Source organism: Pantherophis guttatus, chromosome 5 (genome assembly GCF_059756535.1).
Source record: "Pantherophis guttatus breed Tessera chromosome 5, ASM5975653v1, whole genome shotgun sequence".
In the NCBI taxonomy this organism is placed as follows: Eukaryota; Metazoa; Chordata; class Lepidosauria; order Squamata; family Colubridae; genus Pantherophis; species Pantherophis guttatus.
Genome location: NC_142067.1, coordinates 52,347,304 through 52,370,580, shown reverse-complemented (window position 1 = coordinate 52,370,580; position 23,277 = coordinate 52,347,304). Strand labels below are relative to the sequence as shown.

The 23,277-nt window shown below is 41.3% G+C and overlaps 2 protein-coding genes across 2 annotated transcripts in view; one reads left to right on the top strand and one right to left on the bottom strand.

The window, feature by feature from the left end:
* The window catches only part of LOC132710509 (trifunctional purine biosynthetic protein adenosine-3-like), a 40,725-nt gene extending 40,155 nt beyond the window's left edge, over positions 1–570 (top strand). Inside the window, 2 exon segments of the mRNA XM_087895854.1 lie at positions 255–421; positions 423–570. Coding sequence (XP_087751980.1) covers positions 255–421; positions 423–447 — 192 coding nt within the window. The 3' untranslated portion in view covers positions 448–570.
* A 4,596-nt stretch (positions 571–5,166) lies between these two features.
* The window catches only part of LOC117657118 (trifunctional purine biosynthetic protein adenosine-3-like), a 42,372-nt gene continuing 24,261 nt past the window's right edge, over positions 5,167–23,277 (bottom strand). The window contains exons 15-23 of the mRNA XM_087895853.1: positions 21,820–22,071; positions 21,414–21,566; positions 20,377–20,580; positions 19,408–19,557; positions 17,596–17,726; positions 15,974–16,115; positions 13,689–13,804; positions 11,543–13,032; positions 5,167–6,492 (exon numbers count right to left, since the gene is read on the bottom strand). Coding sequence (XP_087751979.1) covers positions 12,805–13,032; positions 13,689–13,804; positions 15,974–16,115; positions 17,596–17,726; positions 19,408–19,557; positions 20,377–20,580; positions 21,414–21,566; positions 21,820–22,071 — 1,376 coding nt within the window. The 3' untranslated portion in view covers positions 5,167–6,492; positions 11,543–12,804. The remainder of the gene's footprint in view (positions 6,493–11,542; positions 13,033–13,688; positions 13,805–15,973; positions 16,116–17,595; positions 17,727–19,407; positions 19,558–20,376; positions 20,581–21,413; positions 21,567–21,819; positions 22,072–23,277) is intronic.

The following is a 23,277-nucleotide window of genomic DNA, read 5'->3' as shown; positions in this document are numbered from 1 at the left end:
TTGTTGTTTTGACAAAGCAAAACTAAAGTCATTAAAAATGTGCATAGAAAAAAAATACATACACATGGATTGTGCCCCCTAGCGGAATACTGATAAATATATTTCAAGAATAATAGATTCTCCCTCTAGATAAATAGGCCATAGTTGTTTGATCTTTAAGAATTAAGTTAGCCATTCTCACTGTATCCTTTGTTTTTGCAGATGACTTTAAATTACAGCCATCTTGCTAAAGTTTTTTATTTTTTTCTTTCCAGGAAGAAGTTGATGCTGGAGCAATAATATTTCAAGAAGCTGTTCCAGTGAAGATTGGAGACACAGAGAAAACTTTGTCAGAAAGAGTGAAGGAGGCAGAACACAAGGCCTTCCCAGCTGCTATGCAGCTAGTGGCAAGTGGAGCAGTTCAATTAGGAAGAGATGGGAAGCTGGAATTTGGAAAAGCATAACTAAAAAATATACTGTATAAAAACAGCAACAATTCTGGTGCATATTTTGGCTTCTGAGTTTGACATAGAGCAGCAGGATTTAAAATCTTAACCAAACAACTCAGGCCAATAGAACCCAAAAATAAAAGGAATGAACTTGCTGAATTATACTCAAAATAGAACTAAATGGAGATAGGTCTAAGTGACAAGGCATTTCTGTAATTAGTCCATCCACAGTATAACTGGTTGTTATCCGAAAACTATGTGAAGAGCCGCTTCACAAACTGCTTGTCATTTTACCTATCACAGAATTCTGCTTCAAGGGGTCAGACTCTATGTTGAACTCAGGCCTAAGAAAGGCACCACAAAAAAAAAGGTCATAATCATTGATGAATTAAGTATTTTAAAAATATTAATGATAGTTTTTCCTACTAAATATTAAGGTAATTCAGAATCAAGTTCTCTCATTTTTTTTCCATAGTAATATTATCAAAGGTTTTTGTTTTGTATTCATGTGCTAAATACTCTGAACACAGCAGTAGCAGTATTATTGAACAAAGCAGTATCATTCAATACCAGGTCTATATGTAACTGACCTCCTATGTGAGACAAATTTTTCCACCCCCTTTTCTAAATGCATTGTACTTGAAACATTCAAATGGCACATTTTTTCCATCATGGAATCAAGCAACAGCCTTTTTCCAGGATATTTTTATCTTAACGGTTAATATTATGAAGACAAACAGAAATTAGAAAGTAAACATGGAATTATGAGCCTAAATAGTAACTACTTTTTCAAAAAAGTGTGTTATTACTGTCTTTTAAAGTGAATATTGTAGTTCCACTGAACTATATTTTTGTTACTAACTCAAATGATCAGAAGCCAAACTACATCAGTTACTGTGACATTCCTTTTAACTTTGTTTTTATATCCAAAGATGATGTGATGTTAACTCCCAATCTAATAAAATGTTTCAAAATTCATTTTTATATCAATGGATTTCTTTCTAATATTGTAGGGCAGTGGTTCTCAACCTTCCTAATGCCGCGACCCTTTAATACAGTTCCTCATGTTGTGGTGACCCCCAACCAGGGGTGGGTTCTAATTTTTTTTACTAGCGGGTCTGTGGGCGTGGCTTATTTTGTGGGCGTGGCTTAGAAGTCATGTGACTATGGGCGTGGCTAGCTGGTCATGTGACCGGGTGGCCATGGGTATGTGTATAGGGACTACTCAGAGGGCTGAAAAAAGTCATTTCTGACAGGTCCTCGCACTTTTGACTGGTCTTCGCACTTATGACTGGTCATCATTTATGCCCATTGTACCATTCTTAACAAAGAAGAAGAGTGGGGGAAGAGAAAGTAAGAAGGAAAGAAAAGACAGAGGTGGTAGGTTTGAGGAGAAAGATTGCTGTACAATAAAAAAGATGAAAGGGAAGAAAGCCAACCCCAAACAAATATAAAGATATTAAGATAAAGAATGAATTGTTAAACTTTAAAGAATAAAAGAGAACAAATATGAATAAATAGCAATAATTAGAAACACACATACAAACATACGATGTATTTTCTTTGAACAGAGTATTTGGCCAGTTCACAAATTTAAACAGTGTTTAGTCATTTCAATTAAATTTACAATTTCTATATTTCCTTTTTGCCATATTTATTCCTCATCTATTTTTTTAAAAAACCAATATTACCCTTCATCCTCATCTCTAATCTTAATCAAATTCAATTTTTCCCTTCTATTCTATATTATACCCCTTCGCATTGTCATCTATTTTTATATCCATCCTCACATTGGTTAATTGGTCTTCCGGGTGCACTTCAAGGTGCTGGTTATCACCTTTAAAGCGCTCCATGGCATCGGGCCTAGCTATCTTCGAGACCGCCTGCTGCTACCGACGACCTCCCATCGTCCCATGCACTCCCACAGAGAGGGCCTCCTCAGGATGCCATCAGCCAATCAATGTAGGCTGGTGACCCCCAGGAGGAGGGCCTTCTCTGTGGGGGCACCTACCCTCTGGAATCAGTTGCCCCCAGAGATAAGGAGAATCCAAGACCTTAGTGCCTTCCGCCGTGCCCTTAAAACCCACTTTTTCCAGCAAGCCGGGCTGGCTTAAGAAGAAATTTTAAATGTTTTAATTGGTTTGTATTTTTAATTTTGGGCCAAATTTATATATATTTTAATTGTTTTTTAATATTTGTATTTTATGTTTTTTAATTCTGGCTGTACACCGCCCTGAGTCCTCAGGGAGAAGGGCGGTATATAAATTTAAAATAAATAAAATAAATAAAAAATAAATAAATTATGTAATTATGTAATACAGTTGTTTAATACAAATTCAACATTTTAATATAACTCAATTACTTATATAACTATCTTTTTTGTATATTAATCAATATGAACATGAATATTCCAATTATTTCCATGCAATCCAATTTTTTACAAATCAATTAATTATATTTACCAATAATAATAAACCAAATAATTTCCCCCATATATTCCTCCAAACCACAACTTAACCATTTCTGCTTTCAATACAATATACAATTAATAGTATCTCAATTATTACAATTCCCTAGTTAAATAGAGCTTTTTTTCTTTTGTGTTTTAAAATCTTGAACCTCCTCTTTTGCCCTAAATTTCCCATTGTTTGCAGTTTTGCACATACCTTTTTTGGTGAGGAAAAAGAAAAAGAAATCTCTCTCTGCCTCATTTGCAGCAAAGACCCTGCTTTACTTTCAGTTTCCTTTTTCAGCATAGCTAGGGGGAAAAAAATCTGCTCCAGGAACTCTTTGCAGCTAGTAACAGAACAGAGCCCTGCGCAAAACAGCTGAGAGCAAATCAGCTGAGAGTCGGGAGGCTGATCAAATCAACTTATGGTAATTAACCTATGCTGAAGCTTTAAAGGGCTGTTTTTTCTATTTTTGCAGGCACCAGTCTATTCATTTGTTTTCTTTTAACACTGATCAGCTGTAGGGTGGCCCTTTGAAGCCCCGTGGCAAGAATTTAAACAGTTTTTTTTCCCTCTAGCCATCAGCTGGGACTCAGGAGGCAGCAATAGATTGGGAGTGGGCGGGGTATGCGACCGGCGATCCAACAGAGGCAGAGGGTGAGGGTGAGTGAAGGCGTGGTGGGGGCGAGAGAGGGCTTTGGTGACCCCTGTGAAATGGCCGTTCGACCCCCAAAGGGGTCGCGACCCCCAGGTTGAGAACCGCTGTTGTAGGGGAACAAAAGTCCTATTGGTAGAGTAGTTGAAAATAACGTGTAACAACTGTTGATTTTTAGAGAAATCAAAAGATGATGTTTAGAGAAGCCTGATGATGAAAAACATTTATTAAACTTTTTGGGGCCTGAAATAAATCACAGAGTTCATATTTCAAGCCATTTAACACAAATAGTCATCTGTTGTCTCTTGTGTCACTCCACAGTAATCCAGAATGTATACATTAATAGTGGAAAGTGGTTTCAACTATATACCTTTTGCCTGCCTCCAGAAGTTGTGGGTGCTCCAACACTGGAAGTTTTTAAGAAGAGATTTGACAACCATTTGTCTGAAATGGTATAGGGCAGCAGTCACCAACTGGTGGTCCGTGGACTACTGGTGGTCCATGAGAAAATTTTGATGGTCCCCAGAAAAATTATTTGCATTTTTTATATTGCACTAAATCAGGAATCCTCAAACTACGGCCCCTGGGATGGATACGTACAATGAACGCTTGTGTTGCTGCAGAGAGTCTCCCCCTTCAGGTTTTTTTTGTGTGAGTCGGAGGAGGGCAGAAATTCTGACTTGGGGTCTGCTTCAGCCTCCTGGTGCGGGGCTTTGGGCGAAGGCTGGAGGGAAGTGCCACTGGTGGCAAGGAGCCGGAGCGTCTTGTGCCAGTGGGATTGCATCATGGCCTGGAAATGGCTGACCATCTCAGCCCACTGAGCCTCCAGGCACCAGTACCTGGCCTTGCACTCCTGCAGGTCTTCCCTCTGCTTGGAAAGCCTATGCTCCTAGTCCTCAGGTGCTTCTACTGAGCCTCCTTCTTGGTCAGATCCAATCTGAACTGGAAAACTGTTTTGCCAACTCTTTCTAGTGGTGGATGCTTAGCTCCAGCAACTGCTTCCTGTTGGGGCCCTAAAGATCCTGGACGGGCAGGCGAGTAGTAGTGAGTAGAGGCTGGCAAGGTGCCCCTTGATGTGAGTGACACCAAGTTGGCCACACCCAGCCAGTCACATGACCACCTAGCCACACCCACTCACCCAGTCATTAGGCAGGTCATATTAGTGGTCCACGGGATTTAAAATTATAAATTTAGTGGTCCCTGAGGTCCGAAAGGTTGGACCCCTGGTATAGGGTTTTCTGCCTGAACAGGAGTTTGGATTAGAAGACCTCCAAGGTCCCTTCCAGCTCTGTTATTCTGTTAGTCTGCTACTCTTGCTAAACTGTGAAGCCATCTTCTTGATGGGCAAGATGGATTCATCCACCAGGTCTCTTATGCCTAGAAAATCATTTGATGATTTGAGTTCTTTTTTTTTTCTTTTAATATGTATTGTCTTAGAGCAGTGTTTTCTGACATCAATGAATTCCAGATGCACAGACCTTCACTCTTAGAATCCTCCATGGCCAGTACAGAGAGAGAATTCTAAGTACTTAAAGTCCACACATCTGAAAATTTCATGATTTGGAAACACTTGCCTTACATCCTAAGGCTGAGTGCTTTACAGAGAAGTAATTGAGATCCACATTGCATACCAGTATTATATAAATCTTTATTACAGTCGCTGACCAGCAAATCAAACAGTAGGCACCTTAAAAGAAAAGGCACAGAGCATAAGAAGCTATGCTATTAGGAAAAAAAATTAACTGTAAAAAATTGTAAAATGCCTAAAACCTAGAATGTTTCTAAAACATCAATAAAAGTGCTTAGAACAATTTACTACAATGCAATGAATACAGGAACACAAGTAATAGAAACGATGTGACAAAGTAATTAGTAAAATGTTTTTAAGCCTAGAATGCTGAAATTCTATCTATGCAACACTGAGCTATTAAGTGAATATATGTTTACTTGAGTTTGTATCAGTCTAAAAGTATATTGGTCAGTGACAAAATATAACGGGACACTATGGACAAAAAACCTTGACACTATGAGACTTCAAGAATGGATAGGTTGCCCTTTAAGGGTCAGAAGTCTCTTTGGTATATATACTTTCCAGAGATTTTCTTTAATAAACATTAAGCAAAAGTAATAATTTTCTTTTTCCTTGTATCCATGGATATTGTAGAGCAAAACTTACTGATGAAATATAAACTTAGAAAGATAAAATCTTAAACCTCCAGAACAATTAAATCTTGACCACTACATCCAATAATTTAATATGAAGTTCAAGTCTCAAATTTATTTGTGTTATCAACTTTACTTATGCTGTTTACCATTTTTTACTACAAAGACAGGTTTAATTCATATTTATATACTTAGTTCACAACTGTTAGATATTTCCATTAAAACTTTTGATGATGATGATGGTGATGATGTTATCCATGGAGATTCTCAGTCATCTAGGTCATGGTTGTCCCAAAGGTGCTTTTTCAAAAGGCAACTGGGCTTTGTTTTTTTAAAACAATGTCTTCAAACAAAAACAAAGTCCAGTTGCCTTTGAAAAAGCACTTTTGGGATATCCATTCAGTCATGTCCAACTCTTGGTGATTCTATGGGACTGGTCTCTCTATGTCTGCTGCTCTTGCACTACTTCTTTGAGGTTTTTCTATGCTCTGGCTGGTGTCAGCTGTGATTGTGAAACTTTTTTATGCTAATCTTAATTTGATTAAGCATCTGAACTCCATTTTGCAATGAGACACAGGCCTAAAAAGTGCTGTTCAGCGAGCTCTTTAGCAGCCAAACCAGTTTGCATCCAACACACATCACTACTAGAAAGATTGTGATGCTGTTCTAAATGTTATATAGGATTTGTGGTGTGGCATAAGCCTCTATGAAACTAGAAAGACTACAGTCTCATTCATATAAGGCCAAGACAACAGAAGAGCTAATTTGCTACCTAAAGATAACTATAGGCCATAACCTATTGAAGTATTGATATTGAAGTAAGCATGCGCAAGATGGCAGTCGTGAGGTGAGGTGCTGCGGCTGGATGGAGGACTTTCTGGGGCTCGAGGGGGTGCTGCAGGGGAGCTCGACCATCAGCGACCCCTGATTCGGTCGGATGGCTTCGGGGCGAGGGTTTTGCGATCTTCCTCGCCCCTGGACGCCCCCGGAGTCGGAGGCGGCGAGGGAGAATGTGGCCGCGCTGCTCCAACTCCGCCGACACCGCCGAGAGCCGAGCCGAGTGGGGAGTGGAGATCGGCGGCGCTGCTGGGAAGGAGAAGGAGAAGGGAGAGTGGAGCCGAGCCGAGCGGAGAGCAGAGAGCGGAGAACAGAGATATGGAGATGTGGCTTGCTGGCGGCGGGGGGGTCAGTCAGCGGAGGGGGCGAGGGTTTTTGAGATCTCCCTCGCCCCTGGACATGCCTAGAGGCGCCGGCGAAGAAGTTGGCTGCGCTGCTCCAACGCCGCCAAAAGTGGTGCTATGGTGGTTTGTTTGTGGGCAGCGATAGCAGCAAGGTGAAAGGGGAAGTATGGCTGTGGGGCAGCGAGTGGTGGCAGCCTGTTGAAATTTCATCTGCCCCACTCAGGAACTTCCTCAGCGGCCCCTGGAAACCGGGAATGGTGGCGTGGATATCAGCGGGGGTGGTGAGGCCGGCCCCAACATTAAACTGGGCCATGGCACACCCCATGGAAGTACTGGAGCTGTTCTCAGGCCCTATTGCCGGAGAAGGGGCCTTGCTAGAGGGTGAAAACTGAGAGGAGCATAACGGACTGGAGAAGAAAGACCCCCTCCCGGGATATCTTGGCAGCTGTAGAGGACCTGGAGGCCCCCTGTGACATCCAATGGAGGCTGGGGTTTGGATTTGTTATCCCGGAAGAACTGAACTATCTGAGGAATGTAGGGCTGGGGGGCGACGGAGGAGTTTTCCGTCACATAGATACCAGCCCTTTTCTCCTCCCCCTCCCAGGTACTGTGTCTGCCTAAATGGGCTTATTATTCGCCCTAATTGAGGGAATCTTCTTTCTCCCCCCCCCCTTTTCTTCCCCTCTTCCTTCTTCCCCTTCCCTTCTTCCCTTTTTTTCATCGGGACTTACTCGAATATGATCTTGAGTATAAGACTTTGCCAAGGATTTTCCATCTTCACCCCTGGCGTGACTCATAGACTGACTGATAGACTGATAAATCTTTCTTCCGACCATGGTCAGCCAAATTGATGCAACTGTTGAGGGGTCCTCTATTACATCATGGCTCTTGTCTGTGGGAGAACTTTTTCAATCTACGGCCCCGTGGGGTTCCGCTGTGAGAGGGCGGGCCGGAGGTCGCCCCCATTGGAGGAGATAATTTAGGACCCTCCTGCTGTTGTGGGAGGACAGTTGAGACACCAACAGCACATCGATGAACAATTGGCTGTGTTACATCTTTTGTGAAGTCCCCTGTCTGAGCTTTGGGCCTCCATCGCTGCATTTTGGAGATGTATACGACTGCAGATCTTCTTGCGCTGCGAGATTCCCCCTTCTCGCAGATGTGGCCCTCCTCACTATCGAGGGCCCACCTCAAGGAAGGGTTTTGGGACCCAGAGAGGTGGCATGTGAAAACGAGGGGATTGAGGGGTTTTTTAACAAAATTTTTAGTCAAATTTTTAAGGGGTCCTAGGGAGGGGGAGGGTCAGATTGGAATTCGGGCTGTGGGTATGGGGGATAACCCACAAGGGGGAGGGTCGGGTCTGGCAGTGAAGCGTGGTGTGGGGGATGGAGGGCCCGGGATCGAGGGGGGGGTTAGAGCTTGTCCGGATAGTTTTTTGAACATCAGTACTGTAGGTGGGAGGGGTAGATATGGCGGGAGCAGGGGGCCATATCGTGTTAGGGGAGTGCGCACTCGCTGTCTACGAGCGGTGGCGTGCTCCGGCCCCCAAGGCTCTACTCGCTCCTCAGGTTGCATAGACCCTCAGGACCCAGGCCTTCGGCTGATGCTGTGCAATGCCAGGTCCGTAGTAAATAAAGCCCCCCTCATCTGTGATCTTGTTCAGGAGGGGGGTGCGGACCTGGCAGGTATTACGGAGACCTGGTTGGGCCAGGAGGGGGGGGTTCCCCTCGTTGAAATGTGCCCGCCAGGTTTCCAAGCATTCCATCAGCCGAGGTCACAGGGGAGGGGCGGGGGGGTAGCGGTTATCATTAAAGAAGGTCTGAGACCGAGGGAGGCCACTGTTCCTCAGACGGCCGGCTGTGAATCCCTTTTTGTGAAATGGGGTCATGGGGTTCAGATGGGTTTGCTGATCACGTACCTGGCTCCCTGCCACGTGGCAACAGCCCTGCCCGAGCTACTCAACGTCATCGCCGCGGTGGCGGTTGATACCCCTAAGCTTATGGTTATGGGGGATTTCAACCTGCCGTCCGTGGGTGAGACGTCAGAGATGGCTCGGGAGTTCATGGCTTCCATGACAGCTATGGACCTGACCCAGTTAATTCATGGCCCTACCCACACAGGGGGAAACACGCTGGATCTGGTTTTTGTCTCTGGACAGTGGTTGAGGGATCTTGATATAGGGGATATAGTTACTGAACCCTTGTCATGGTCAGATCACTCTCTCCTTCGTCTCGACTTTCAAACCGCTGCACCCCGCCGCAGGGAGGCGGAGCCGGTCAGATGGTTCCGCCCCAGGCGCCTGATGGAACCTGACAGATTCCAGACGGAGCTTGGGCCATTTCCTGAGGTTCTGGCACACGCCTCGACTGGAGACCTGGTGGCCGCCTGGGATAGGGCGGCTGCTGGTGCTCTGGATCGGGTCGTGCCTTTGCGGCCTCTGACCCGGCGCCGATCTCAATTGGCTCCTTGGTTTACCGAGGAGCTGAGGGAGTTGAAGCGCCGGAAAAGACGCCTAGAGAGTAGTTGGAGGGCCAGTCTTCTTGAATCTGACCGGACACTAGTAAGATCCCACATTAGGAATTACTTAGTGGCGATAAAAGCAGCGAAATGTAGTTATTTTGCTGCTCTTATTGCGTCATCAGATAATCGCCCGGCCGCCCTCTTTAGGGTGACCCGCTCCCTGCTCCACCAGGAAGCGCGGGAGGACCCCTTGGAGGGTAGAGCCGAGGATTTTGTTCAGTATCTGTATGACAAAATCACTCAGATTCGGGAAGATTTGGACTCCGACTGGGTAGTCTCAGGGGGAGAGACAGGGGCAGGTCTTGAGAATGTTATCTGGGATGAGTTTGATCCTGTGACCCCTGAGGACGTGGACAGGATTCTGGGTAGACTGAACGCGACCACTTGTTTATTGGACCCGTGTCCTTCCTGGTTAGTACTGGCTTCCCGGGAAGTGACACGAGGCTGGCTCCAGGGGATTATAAACGCTTCGCTGAGTGAGGGTGACTTTCCCGCCGCCTTGAAAGAGGCGGTGGTGAGGCCTCTCCTCAAGAAGCCTTCCCTGGACCCGGCAATGTTGGTAAATTATCGTCCGGTCTCCAATCTTCGCTTTGTTGCGAAGGTTGTTGAGAGTGTGGTCGCGCAACAGCTCCCCCAGCACCTGGATGAAACGACGTATCTGGATCCGTTCCAGTCGGGCTTCAGGCCCGGGTACAGCACGGAAACGGCATTGGTCGCGTTGGTTGATGATCTCTGGAGGGCTCGGGACAGGGGGTGCTCCTCTGTCCTGGTCCTGTTAGATCTCTCAGCGGCTTTTGATACCATCGACCATGGTATCATGCTGCACCGGTTGGAAGAGTTGGGGGTGGGAGGCACTGTGTTGCGGTGGTTCTCCTCCTTTCTCTCTGACCGGTCGCAGTCTGTGTTGACAGGGGGACAGAGGTCGACCCCGAGGCCCCTCATATGTGGGGTGCCGCAAGGGTCGGTCCTCTCGCCTCTCCTGTTCAACATTTATGTGAAGCCGCTGGGCGAGATCATCCGTGGTTTCGGGGTGGAGTACCATCAGTACGCTGACGACACCCAGCTGTACATCTCCACCCCGGATCACCCCAACGATGCCCTTGAAGTGATGTCCCGGTGCCTGGAGGCCGTACGGATCTGGATGGGGAGGAACAGGCTCAGGCTCAACCCATCCAAGACTGAGTGGCTGTGGTTTCCGACGTCCCGATATAGTCAGTTGACGCCATCACTGACTATTGGGGGCGAATCATTGGCCCCCACGGAGAGGGCTCGCAACTTGGGCGTCCTCCTGGACTCACGGCTGTCTTTAGAAGAGCACTTGACGGCCGTGACCGGGAGGATTTTTCATCAGGTTCGCCTGATTCGCCAGTTGCGTCCCTTTCTGGATCGGGACTCTTTACGCACGGTCACTCATGCCCTTGTCACCTCCCGCCTGGACTATTGCAACGCTCTCTACATGGGGCTCCCCTTGAGGAGCACCCGGAGGCTCCAACTGGCGCAGAGTGCGGCCGCGCGGGTGGTAATGGGAGCGACATGGCGTTCCCATGTAACACCTCTCCTGCGCGAGCTGCACTGGCTCCCGGTGGTCTTCCGGGTGCGCTTCAAGGTTTCGGTTACCACCTTTAAAGCGCTCCATGGCTTAGGACCCGGGTACTTGCGGGACCGCCTACTACCACCAATAGCCTCCCACCGGCCGGTACGCTCCCATAGAGAGGGGCTCCTCCGGGTGCCGTCAGCCAAACAATGCCGACTGGCGGCCCCCAGGGGGAGAGCCTTCTCTGTGGGGGCACCTACTATCTGGAACGAGCTCCCCCCAGAGATACGGAGGATCCCGGATCTGCGCACCTTCCGCCGCGCCTTAAAGACCTTACTATTTCACCAGGCCGGCCTGGCCTAATTTTCCCCCTCTTTTATAAAAGATTTTTAAAATTTTAAATATTTTTTAGTATTTATATATTCAATTTTAAATTGGTTTTAAAAGTTTGGGGTTTTAAATTTGTCGGGGCCAAAATTATTTAATTTGATTTTATTCTATTTTTTAAATTTTGTATTGTATGTGTTTTTATTGTTTGGCTGTGCACCGCCCTGAGTCCTTCGGGAGTAGGGCGGTATAGAAATCTAATAAATAATAATAATAATAATAACCTAAATGTCTCTTCATTTATCCAATAGTAGGCAGCATAATATACAGACAATGGATTCTAAGGCATTTCAGATCATTATTGTGATAGACACCCTGGGAAAACAAATTCCAGAGGATATACACACACCACTACTAGCATTAGACTAGAATGCACACACAATTGATTTGTAACCTAATCCTTTCTACCTCTTATCTTCTATCTCCTACTGAAAAGCAGGACAGCCAGGCAATTAAATTTCTGAATAGATAGAACTCCTCTCTTGCCTTAAAGTTAAATGAAAGAGGTTAACTTTTGTTTTTTGGAATCCAGGATCAGCAACATGGTATTGAGGAAAGAAAGAAGAAATTTCAGATCACTCCATGTGAAAAATCTTCCTGACTTTAGGAAGAAATTGTGGAAGTTGAAGTCCAAACATCTTAAAAGTTGCCAAGTTTGAAAAATACTGGTCTAAAACCTACACGTTTCTCTTTGCTATTTGATTCTTAATAAGCAGTAAATACTACTTCAGTATAGACGGCCCTGGCATTTGCTGCCACTGTTTCCTCAGCCAAGAATATAGGAGCAAGATTGAAAGAAAGAAATGCTTTCCCTTTTCTGTTAATTGAAATGGCACAAGGGTACCTTAATCTTTGTGATCTGTAGTTAATCTACAGCAATTGAGCCCTAGATTACAAGCTCCTAAATCAAAACGTTCCGTCCAAGATGACTGAAGTTGGGAAGCATTTTGATTTAGGAGCTTGTAATCCAGGGCTCAATTGCTGCAGATTAACTATGGATTACAAAGCTTAGGCTACCCTTGTGCCATTTCAATTAACAGAAAGGGGAAGACCTTTCTTTCAATCTTGCTCCTATATTCTGGTTGAGGAAATAGTGGCAGCAAATGCCAGGGCCATCTATAACTCTTTCATCTCCTGGGCTGACCTTTTTGGTGATGCTCAGTGGTGAGAAAGTCCCTGACAATTATGGTTTAGTTATTGCAATGCAAATATATAGAAATGAAGCCCAAGCTCAGTGTCTAAGGCAGCTATTTGCCTTTGGGAAGAGGAACTATTTGAAACTCACATTGTGCCCATGCCTTTTCTCACCCCAGGGAGCCACTGCTGATCCTAATGCTGTGGTTTACGGAAGGAAGTCTGTAACTGTATAAACAAAGGAAAAAGGAAAAAGTGACTATAAAAGGAAGTGACAGACTGAAACCAAAATGGAATTTAGAACGTCAACCATTGTCATTCATCACTATGTGAAATTGCTGTTACAAAAGCATTAACAATCCTGCCTTTCCTTTTGGCAAATCAGCTCCTGTCTTTCTCTTTTCCAGTAGGTTTTTCCATCTCCTCCTAACTGTACCATTCCACTGGCAACCAATTGCAGACCCATGGGAAAGACATGATTCTCTGCTTCTTTGATCTTTGCATATAAGGTCTCCTGAGTATCTTCTGCCTTTACACATGCTGGCTCTTGTACAATTATTGCTTCAGGACTGGTCTCCTCCTGAAAGAAAGAGAAGGGAAAACATTCCTTATCAGGAAAATTACCTACCAAGATTAACGTGAAAGAGAAATAGCTAAAAACTGAGCGGTATCACTGAAACTTACTTACTTTAATTATACAAACAATAGAAATGTTCATTAGGATATGAGACAATGAATTAACAGAACATTTAGAAATGGGACAGCAAAAGGCTATTTTATTTAGATAGTGTAGAATTTTGCTCAAGCATGAAATCAAGACAATATTCCTCTTTCAATATATTGAAGTAGCCAGAGCAAAATACTACCTTCCATACTAACGAGTAGGTGGAGCTGTAGTCCAATATATCTGAAGAACATTTGATTATAAATAATTGCATCAGTTGTAGATGCTACAAAATTAATTACCAAAAACATTAAATATGGACAGAGGAGGTATAACTTAACTTGGAATGTTTAAGTTGATTCCTTCGCACAAAGGTAAAGGAATAACAATATTCCTTAGTCTCAATTTGTACAAAAAGATTTCTCAAATCTTGATAGGTATTACTAATTTATTAATGAAGTTGCAGTAAACAGCAGAGAAGTCATGCTAGTTGTGACTATAATAATTGTTACCTACCAATATATAGAATACAAAAAAATGTGTTAATTGCCAATCCAGAAAAACACACTTACAAGTACAAAATGCACAATACAGCCCACAATTTTGTCTGTAGATGGATGTGCTTGATTAGAGATGCTTCTTCTCTTACTTAATGGTGAAACTGATGGATAAGTTCCCAGCATCTTCCCTACAATTAATAATCATATTGGGAATTATCAAATGATATGGACATAAAGACACAAACAGATAATTAAACTTATTGTTTGAGATTATACATCTAAAACTTAATGCTTAGTAGAAAGTTTGTCTTATATATGTCAAAGTTTCAGCAGTAAATATAGGTATATCTTCTTAGTAGTAATGAGGAATAACAGCAATAGCAGTCAGATTTATATGCTTTACTGCACTCTCTGAGTGGTTTACAAATGTTAGCATATTGCCCCCAACAATCTGGGTCTTCATTTTACTGATTTCTGAAAGATGAAAGGCTGAGTCAACCTTGAGCCTGTCAGGATTGAACTCCAGACTGTGGGCAGAGTTAGCCTGTAATACTGCTTTCTATGTACTGCGACACCACAGCTCAATAAATATGCCAAATTCAAATTCCAGAGCAGATATCTGCCCAATATCTTTGTTTATTTTTTAAATGTTTAAATTTTAATTTAAAAGTCATGTAAAATGTAGTGGCAACTTGGCCTACTCTAACACACCTAAAACCCTATAGAATGCAGAAATATGGTGGAGCAGGTTTGGATATAGAGGCAGAAATGGGATGCTATGTGATTGGGGCAAAAGGTAGTGAATGTATCTTTGAGAGAAGGGATGGTCCTGTACTGTTTAAGGAAGTGGTGATCCAACCTCTCCTCAAGGAGTCATAACCAGATACAACCATGCTGAATAATTTCTGCCTGTCTCCAACATTTCCTTTACAGGAAATGCTGTTGAGAAGGTATTCAGGCTGTTGCTTGAAAATGCTCTGGACAAGGCAGATTATTTGGATCCTTGCAGACAGGGCTCAGTACAAAGATGGCACTGATCACACTTGATGATCTGTAGGAAGGGGGCTGAAGTGTTATATTTGATCTGGTCCTCCTTGATATCTCAGCATCCTTCAATACCATCAATTATGGTATCCTTCTGGATTGATTAAGGGATTGGGAATGCAAGACAAGATGCTATGGTGATTTTCCTTTTTTCTCTGGGGCTAATTCTTGTCAGTTTGATGGGGGTGGGGGATGATGAGAGATCTAGCCCAGGATATCTTAGGATATAATTCTCTATCCACTCCTATTTAATTTCTTCATGAGATCAATGAGGGAGGTCATCTGTCAGCACAGAATGAGATATCATCAGTATGTTGATGGTGCTCAGTTGTGCATCTCATCCCTGGGCCACCCAAATGATGCTATTGATGTTCTGTAACCAATATGTGGCATCTTTAGAGACCTGCATGGAGAACAGGCTTAAATGGAACCCTCACAAAACCAAGTGGCTGTGGATTTTTGGATCATCTGGCTCTGGAATCTTTCCATTTTTGTTTCTGGAAGGGGTTACACTGTTCTAAACAGACTCAGTGAGCAATTTGGGGCTCCTCCTAGATTCTTGGTTCCTGCTTGCGGAGCAGATAGCAGCAGTGGTTCATCTGCAGAGCATTTGCAGAGGTGTACCTTGTGTGCCAATTGGGGACATGATCCTTAATGCCTTAGTCACTTTGCAATTGAATTGTTACAGTGCACTATACTTGGGCTGCCCTTGATATCCATTTGGAAGCTGCAACTGGCATAAAACACAGCCATAGGGATGTTTCATATGGGAATATTTCAGTATGCATATACCACCTCTTCTTCATGAGCTGCACTGGTTACCAATGAGCTTTTAGGTGCAATTCAGGATACTGATTCTCACCTATAAAGCTCTTTATGGCTCAGGGCCAGGTTACCTTCAATTATGCTTTTTGTCTGTCAAGATCTGAAAGGTTGGCATACTCTGGATTCTGTTGTTTAGGCAATATCATCTTGCAGGATCCAGGAGAAATTCCTTCTCTATTGCTGGCCTTTGCCTTTGGAACAGCATCTCCTCATTTTGTTGGCTCTGCATGTCCTTTGAAAAGTACTAAAGACCTGGCTCTTTCTCCAGGCACTGAACCTGCTGAATGAATTTTCCTGAAACTTTATGTCCTCGTGTCTTTGACTTTGTTTTTCTTGTTTATTATATTGTTTTGTATGAATCTACTGCTTTTTGTTGATGAGATATTTTACCCTGAGGCATGTGTGGATTCAACAGCTTTATAAAATAAACAAACAAGTAAGAATAAACCCATTACTGTTAACAGCAATATTTCATCTAACTTGCTTACCATACCATTTCCTAAGGAAGTTACTGGACAAAATTCTTATAAATCCCGATAGACAAATCAATTCAATAGAGAATTCTTCAAGGACACTATCAATTGTGCCTTCATATTCTGATCTGCTTCCATACAATTTATGATCAATTACCTGCAATAGTTAAGAGGAAATTAAAGAGGGAAAAAAACCTCCTAAACAACCCATCTATGGGTAAACACTGAAAGCAATTCTCTCAATTTATTGAACTTTGAAGATGCTTATTGATACTAATCATGGAAGTCAGTCTTGGAAAAGTTATTTCCACCCCCACGGCTGCAATGCATTTCTATTCTTAGAAGTATAGTGTAGTGCCATGTTTTTCACTTCACTTGTTTATTTCTTTTCCTATGTATCTATTTTAACTTGGACTTCTCCCAATGTGGAAAAACTGACACAAAGCTAAATAGATGAATCTTCTACTAGTATCTAACAGCACCTTGCAAAGACACAGACATACCCTGAGCAGAATTCCTTGACAATTGGCGCAAGGACAAATTTATGGTCAAAACAAAGTAAAATTGTAAATACAAGTTGGAGACATTTGATTTGGGGTGGGGGGACTTTGGTATAAACCATGCAGAAGATACTATGCTCCATTTTATCAGCTGGGGATGTCATTTGCTGTTCTGGAGGGGTCTCTGGCAGCACAATGGACATGAATTTGAGTAATATTTCCCTCATATTTATTTCTGTACTTTAAATCTTGTGGTAAGTAAGATGTTGTTACATTGACTGCATTCTCTAGTTGGGGTTATCTATATACTAATAAAACTCACATTCCTGTAACCTTTAACTGGGTGAAACAATGCATCATGTGGCAATAATTTTTCAATCAAGATACCACAAATGGAATAATTTACAGAATATATCAAAAATCTGGGAACATGACTCCTATAGAACTGAAATTTGGCAAGTTTGGAAATATTTATATAATATTAAATTATCATATTTTTGTATTTGTTTATGACCAATACAAAATGTCATACATTATTTCCTATGCTAATGTTTGACCGTGAGCTATTTTCAAGGGAGATATATCTCTGAATCTATTCCAACTTTTCCAGTGAAGGCAGTACATGAGAACGTCTCTCACTGTTGAAGGCAATGTACCTGAAAGGATGACCAAGTGGGTCACAGATTATCCAGTTGTCTCTAAATATTAAAAGAGGTTAGTGCCTCTTGGCTTAGCTGGCTACCACTCCAAGACACACTTAGGCTGTAATAACCTTTACTGAATGTGTGTGAAGGCAGTGTGAGTGTTTTGCTAGTAGGTTAGGGATGTATTCAAATAAATAGTATATTATATCTTAATGTGGAACTATATATACATTAATTAATTGGGTTATGTGGGGCCTTTTTATCTGTGGAGCATCCAAAGTAGTAAATGTAATTTTTTAAGAATGCACATTACAATAAGTAACACAAAATTAATGACAAAAGCAGACTGAAAGCAATATTTCAAAAAGGGGGGGGGGAGTGGTGCCATAACATAAGACTAAGTAAATCAGATAGCTAGAAAGCTTCCTTGCACATTACAGCCTGAAAGTTGGGTTGTTTTCTTAGGTGAGTGAAAACAATAGAATGTACTTACTCTGGTTGGGATCCCAGCCAGGGTTGCATTCCTTAGTTCTTCCACCCCAGATCTGTTGGCAATTACTAGGACTACCTCAGAGCAACTTGCAGGCTCTTTTGCATATGCCAGGAGTGCTGAAAGGCTTGTACCTCAAAATAAAAGAAAAACATACAAAATGCATCAAAACTCCATCCTGAAATGCTCAAAAATGACATTTTCTTGAGACAAGCAAAAGAAATGCTACATTAATAATGCAGTAACTGTTTATTCATTCATTTATTTATTTAACACATATATAACCACTCCGCTTATGACCAACTCCAGATAGCTCACACTCAAAAGTTAAAACAACATATAAAAGCATATTAATACTATCAAACTATAATCAAACAGATTATAACATTAAAAAACAGCAAAAGCCTGGCCCCAAGTCAGTCTTCTAATAGGCAATTATCTGATCTTATCTCAGTGCTTGGAGAAAAAAACAGATCTTCAAAGCTTTATAGAAGCTCAGAGGATGGAGGCCTGCAGAATTTCAAGGGCAGAGTATTCCAGAGGGCAGGGTCTGCCATGGAAAGGCCATGCTTCCTAATTTCCATCAGATGGCAATATTTCGTGAAAAGGACCAGGAATGTAAGTCCTTGGTGTCCTCTGAGCTCAGTTGTTTTCTTACAGAAATTTCATTACCCAAACTAGGTTACATCATCAGTGTTAGCATCATGTAGCACTGATGATGTTACCTTGTTTGGGTAATGAAACATCTGCAAGAAAACAACTAAGCTCAGAGAGCACTAAGGATCTCTCATTTCAATCCTGAGCTACAAATATTCTCCTTTATTGGGACTAGGAATGTGTCCATCCTATCTCACCTAATAAGATTGGCAGAGGCCCTTAGGGAAAGGCGATCCCACAGATAACTTGGCCCTGTGCCATGTGATATAATAGTAATTATATCCAATAATACCAATAACAACAACAATAATACCAATAACAACAACAACAACAATAATAATTGTAATTATATCTATATATAGTAATACTAATAGTATTATTACCACATTGTATATTTGGGGGCTCAGAACAAGAAAGGCTTATTTTGACATTCAGACAGAAAATATAAGTTCATATGTTCCTTCATTTTATTGTGAAAAGTTTCTTGATTATTTAATAGTTTGAAGCCTATTACTAAAAAATTATCAGCTGAAAATGTTTAAAAACAACACAGCACATAGTTAAATTCAAATGATTATTTTAACATTGTTTCTTTTCTGTCTTGTTTGCCTATTAAGTTTAGAAATCAACTGAAGCGTATTTTTCATCTCAGACTTACCCATTTTGAGAAAACTCCATTGATCTTACTGATTAAATTTACCATTCGTGGATTTTGAGTAAGTGAGCTCAATTGAGTTCATTGGGATGTACTGCAAGGTAGTATTGCGTTTCTAGGCAGCCTAAGAAACTGAAGGTTTCAAATTCTGTTCAGTTATACAAATCCAGGCTGTCATGCCATAGTGCCATCCTGCTTTCTTTAGGAATTTTAATCCTAAAATGTGAAGATCTATCCAAGTTACTCAAAATTGCTGAAATTGCTATTAAAGATATTCAATGGATTTGAACAACTGGTTTAATGGAAATTTGGGGTAATGGAAGTTAATTTTCAATCTGATCCAAAGCGTAACTACTAGAAATGTGATAAGTTTTCACAAATCTTAAGAATGTAGCTTCAAGCAGATATGAAAAGTACAGACAAGCAACTTCAACTATAAGACATGGAATGCATCAAATATATAATGTGATATCAGCAACCACAGAAAATAATTGTATAATTACCTGTTCCAGAAATAAGAATGGCTACTTTAACTTTATGCTTTCTGTGTATGATATGAGGTTGATTGTCTACATTTGAAACATCCTTCAAAAATGGCCATTTATTTTGTAGCAGCACTTCAGAGAGATTCTTGATTTCTATCCGGGGATACGCTGAAGAAGCACATGCTTAAAATATAATAACTACAAGCATTATATTCAGAATTCAGTTAAATTTGGCTTTTTCCAAACACAGCATCTTTCTCACTAAGGCCATTACATAGACAGGGATAGGAAACTTTAACATCTTCTGAAGTTTAATTCTAAAGCAACCCTAGTTAGAATGGTTAATGTCTAGAGAGTATGGGAATTGTAACCCAAGAGATCAGGAGATCAACAGGTTACTTAAAACAAGTTACCAAATATCCATAAAAGCTAGACCACAATTTACACAACCTTAGAGTAGATACCAAAATCAATTTGTCTATTCTGACTCCAATACTTTCTAATTAGTTTATATAATATAATACTGGAGAAAGACTGTGTGTATTTTGAGAATCCATTCAAGGAGACAATGCACATTTATGCTTCTCATAATGAATACTGCATACTGAAAGGAAGACTTGAAATTCTTGTTCTTGTGTCTATATGGATAGAAGTAAAATTATAACAGGGCATGAAATTACTATGAATAACTCCGAGATGAATATGAATTTATATTTCTCTTTCTCCTTGAACTGCAGCTAAATGTTAATCTACAGTATTCATTAAAACAAACTCAGCACTGTATATGTACCTGCTTGAAAAACCATAATGTGAATTTGAAATAGTTTTAGTTCTTAAATTGGTCATAACTGTTTTCTGAAATCTGATGGATTTTCATAAGTATAAATTCTGATATAGCTGCAGAAACTTAACGCAGATTATTTAAAACCAAGAAGAATTATTTCCACATTTTAATTCTTCTTATACATGCTTAGTCAGTTAAGTAACCTGCAGTTCGGTGGACAACTTTTCCAATCACCCATGCATCCTCATGTTTCTGGACATCCTTCAGCACCTTCTTGGCAGCTTCTCTCTGGACTACTAAAACAGCACCAATCCCACAGTTGAATATTTGCCCCATCTCCTCTTCTGAGAGATTTCCTTCCTCTTGGAGCCAAGAGAAAACTGATGGAATCTTCCACTTATGGGTATCTAAAAAGCAGATGATTTGTAAAGCACAACCCAGTTCTGACACAGCAGTGTGATTATAGATTATATTCTGTTGTCCCCAAGGTGCTTTTTCAAGAGGCAACTGGATTTTCTGGCCCAAAAGTTCAGTTGCCTCTTGAAAAAGCACCTTTGGGACATGACCTGGATGTTTGAAACTAAACCATATGACTAGAAGAAAAGACAAAGACAAGCAGAGGAAATCCAGATGACAGGAAGTAATAAATAGCCATTGATAAAGCATCAATTTATCAAATTGCTATCTTCTTTTGGCATCCATTTTGTGAATTGGTAACCTTTCCACAATCATTTTGGAAGAATACCAAAAATATGTTCTCAAAATTCCAAATGTGCTTATCAGCCCCTCAAAGTTGGGGATTCCTACACAGGATTTTCCTGTTAATTCCTAGACCAGAAATTAAAATCAAGCAGTTGATTTTTGATATGACCAGAATCCCAAGGATCTATTCTTATATCCTTAGATTCCTATTCTCCTCTCTGAACAGTGTAGAAAATCTTGGAATTGATAGCATAAGAGACACTGAAACTCATTTCCTAAGGAAGTGGTTTTCCTCTTCCATCCTTTCTTTCATGAATTTTCCACGTTCCAGATTTTTTCTTTTCTATTCCACCAAGTTTATTATACAATATATTATACATTATACAATCTATTTACACTATACATTATATTATACATGTCCAACAGATGATTCATTCTTTAACAGATTTTTTTCAATGTCTTATTAGACATGAAAATATTTTTAAAAATTTAGCCCCAAACTACAGTTGGTAAAACATTCCAAGCCTTTTCTACTTACCCAAAACAACACTAAAGCATTCAGGAAGGATCTGGGAAAAACTTCCCAACAATCCTCCATCAGCAATGTGGATAAAGGCTTTCACATTTCCTGAACGGAGGACAGGAAGGAGAGATCTGCTATAGATTTTGGTTGGAGTTAGCAACTGCTCTCCTGTTAAAATACAAGGAAATTAATTTTAAGAAATAGAAGATAACTCTTTTCTGTTTACTAAGGAAACAAATTAAATTAAATTTCTAATCTCAAAATGTTCTAGAGATGTTCCTCAACATTTAACAGAAGGTACAAAGAGATGCAATTAATACAATAAAACTATATAACAGTATTCATGCACAATGCCTAATAACAAAACATTATTTCTTTCCAAGAAAAGTGTGGAATAAAAAAGTGGCAGATGTTTACATGCCTAAAGTATGGTTGCCATATCCACCAGGAATTGGAGAAAAATAGTGTAGGGACGATGTTAAAAAAATCTTTCTCACAAGATCAAATCCTTGGTGATGAAGCCCTGAAGAAGCTATTCCAATCACAATATCTTCATTGACAATGTTCCCTTGCCGAGGAAACTTCATGCCTCGCTCCACAGCACCAACTGCAAAGCCAACCAGGTTGTATTCTCCAGCTGCACAAGTGGCAGGCATTTCATTGGTTTCTCTTCCTGGGAAAAAGGGAGGAATCAAATACAGTGCATCCCAAGAAAGTCTAGAAACCAATTGAAATCTATTGAAACCAATTTCTTTCTATTGAAATCCAGTTTAAAATAGCCCAGATTAGTAAAAGTTGCCTGACTTCTGATTTTATATGACCAACAACAAAATGCACTATACTGATAAAGGCCAACAAAAGCATGCACAAATGAATAAATTGGAGGAATGCTTCCAAAATCTGTACACATGTGCATGCAACAGGTACAGTAATTGTATATCAAATTATATATTAAGATCTGTAAGATCCACAACTTTGTCCAGTTTAGCCACCCCATTAGTCTTAAACTGATAATCTAAGTGTATTTATCTCTCTGTAGGACAGATGTTGTATGTACTCTGAGTACAATGCTAGCAGGTTACCAGATCAGTGGTAAGATTCAAATTTTTTTACTACCGATTCTGTGGGAGTGGCATGGCTTGGTGGGTGTGGCAGGGGAAGGATATATAAAATCTCCATTCCCACTCCACTCCAGGGGAAGGATACTGTAAAATCCCCATTTCCTCCCAATCAGCTGGGACTTAGGAGGCAGAGAATAGATGGGGGTGGGGCAAGTCAGTAGCGGTATTTACCGGTTCTCCGAACTACTCAAAATTTCCACTACCGGTTCTCCAAACTGGTCAGAACCTGCTGAATACCAGATTAGTAGTGCCTCATAGTTTCAAAACATCCTTCTTTTTCTTTGTAAAAGAAAAAAGCAAGCTAAATTCTTGTTAATCTCTATTCATGGAGTGAGGAAACAATTTATGGTGTGTTTTGTGTGTGTATGTTTCTTATCTGGAATAGCCCTTAATTAGGACGTCTGCCCATGTGAAATTTGCCCTACACCAGAAGTTCATTCCCACCTGAAGATGAATTGTTGTATCTGGCTGTATTATATTGTATGTGTGGTGCTAGAGCTTTGTAGAGTCAATGGACAGGCCATTTTTCTTTTGGCCAGAACATCTACATCATCCCTCTTCTTAGGTTCTACATTGTACAACTGTAGAATTACTATCTGTTCTTGTTGTGGCCCGTACGCGGCCTGTGCGGCTGGTGGCTGATTCGGACAGCGAGGAGGCTGGTGTGGTGCTGCATCAGCAGCCTGTGCAACTGGCACTTGAGTCGGACAATGAGGCTGGAGAAGACGTGGTGCCAGAAGCGGGGATTCAGCCAGGGC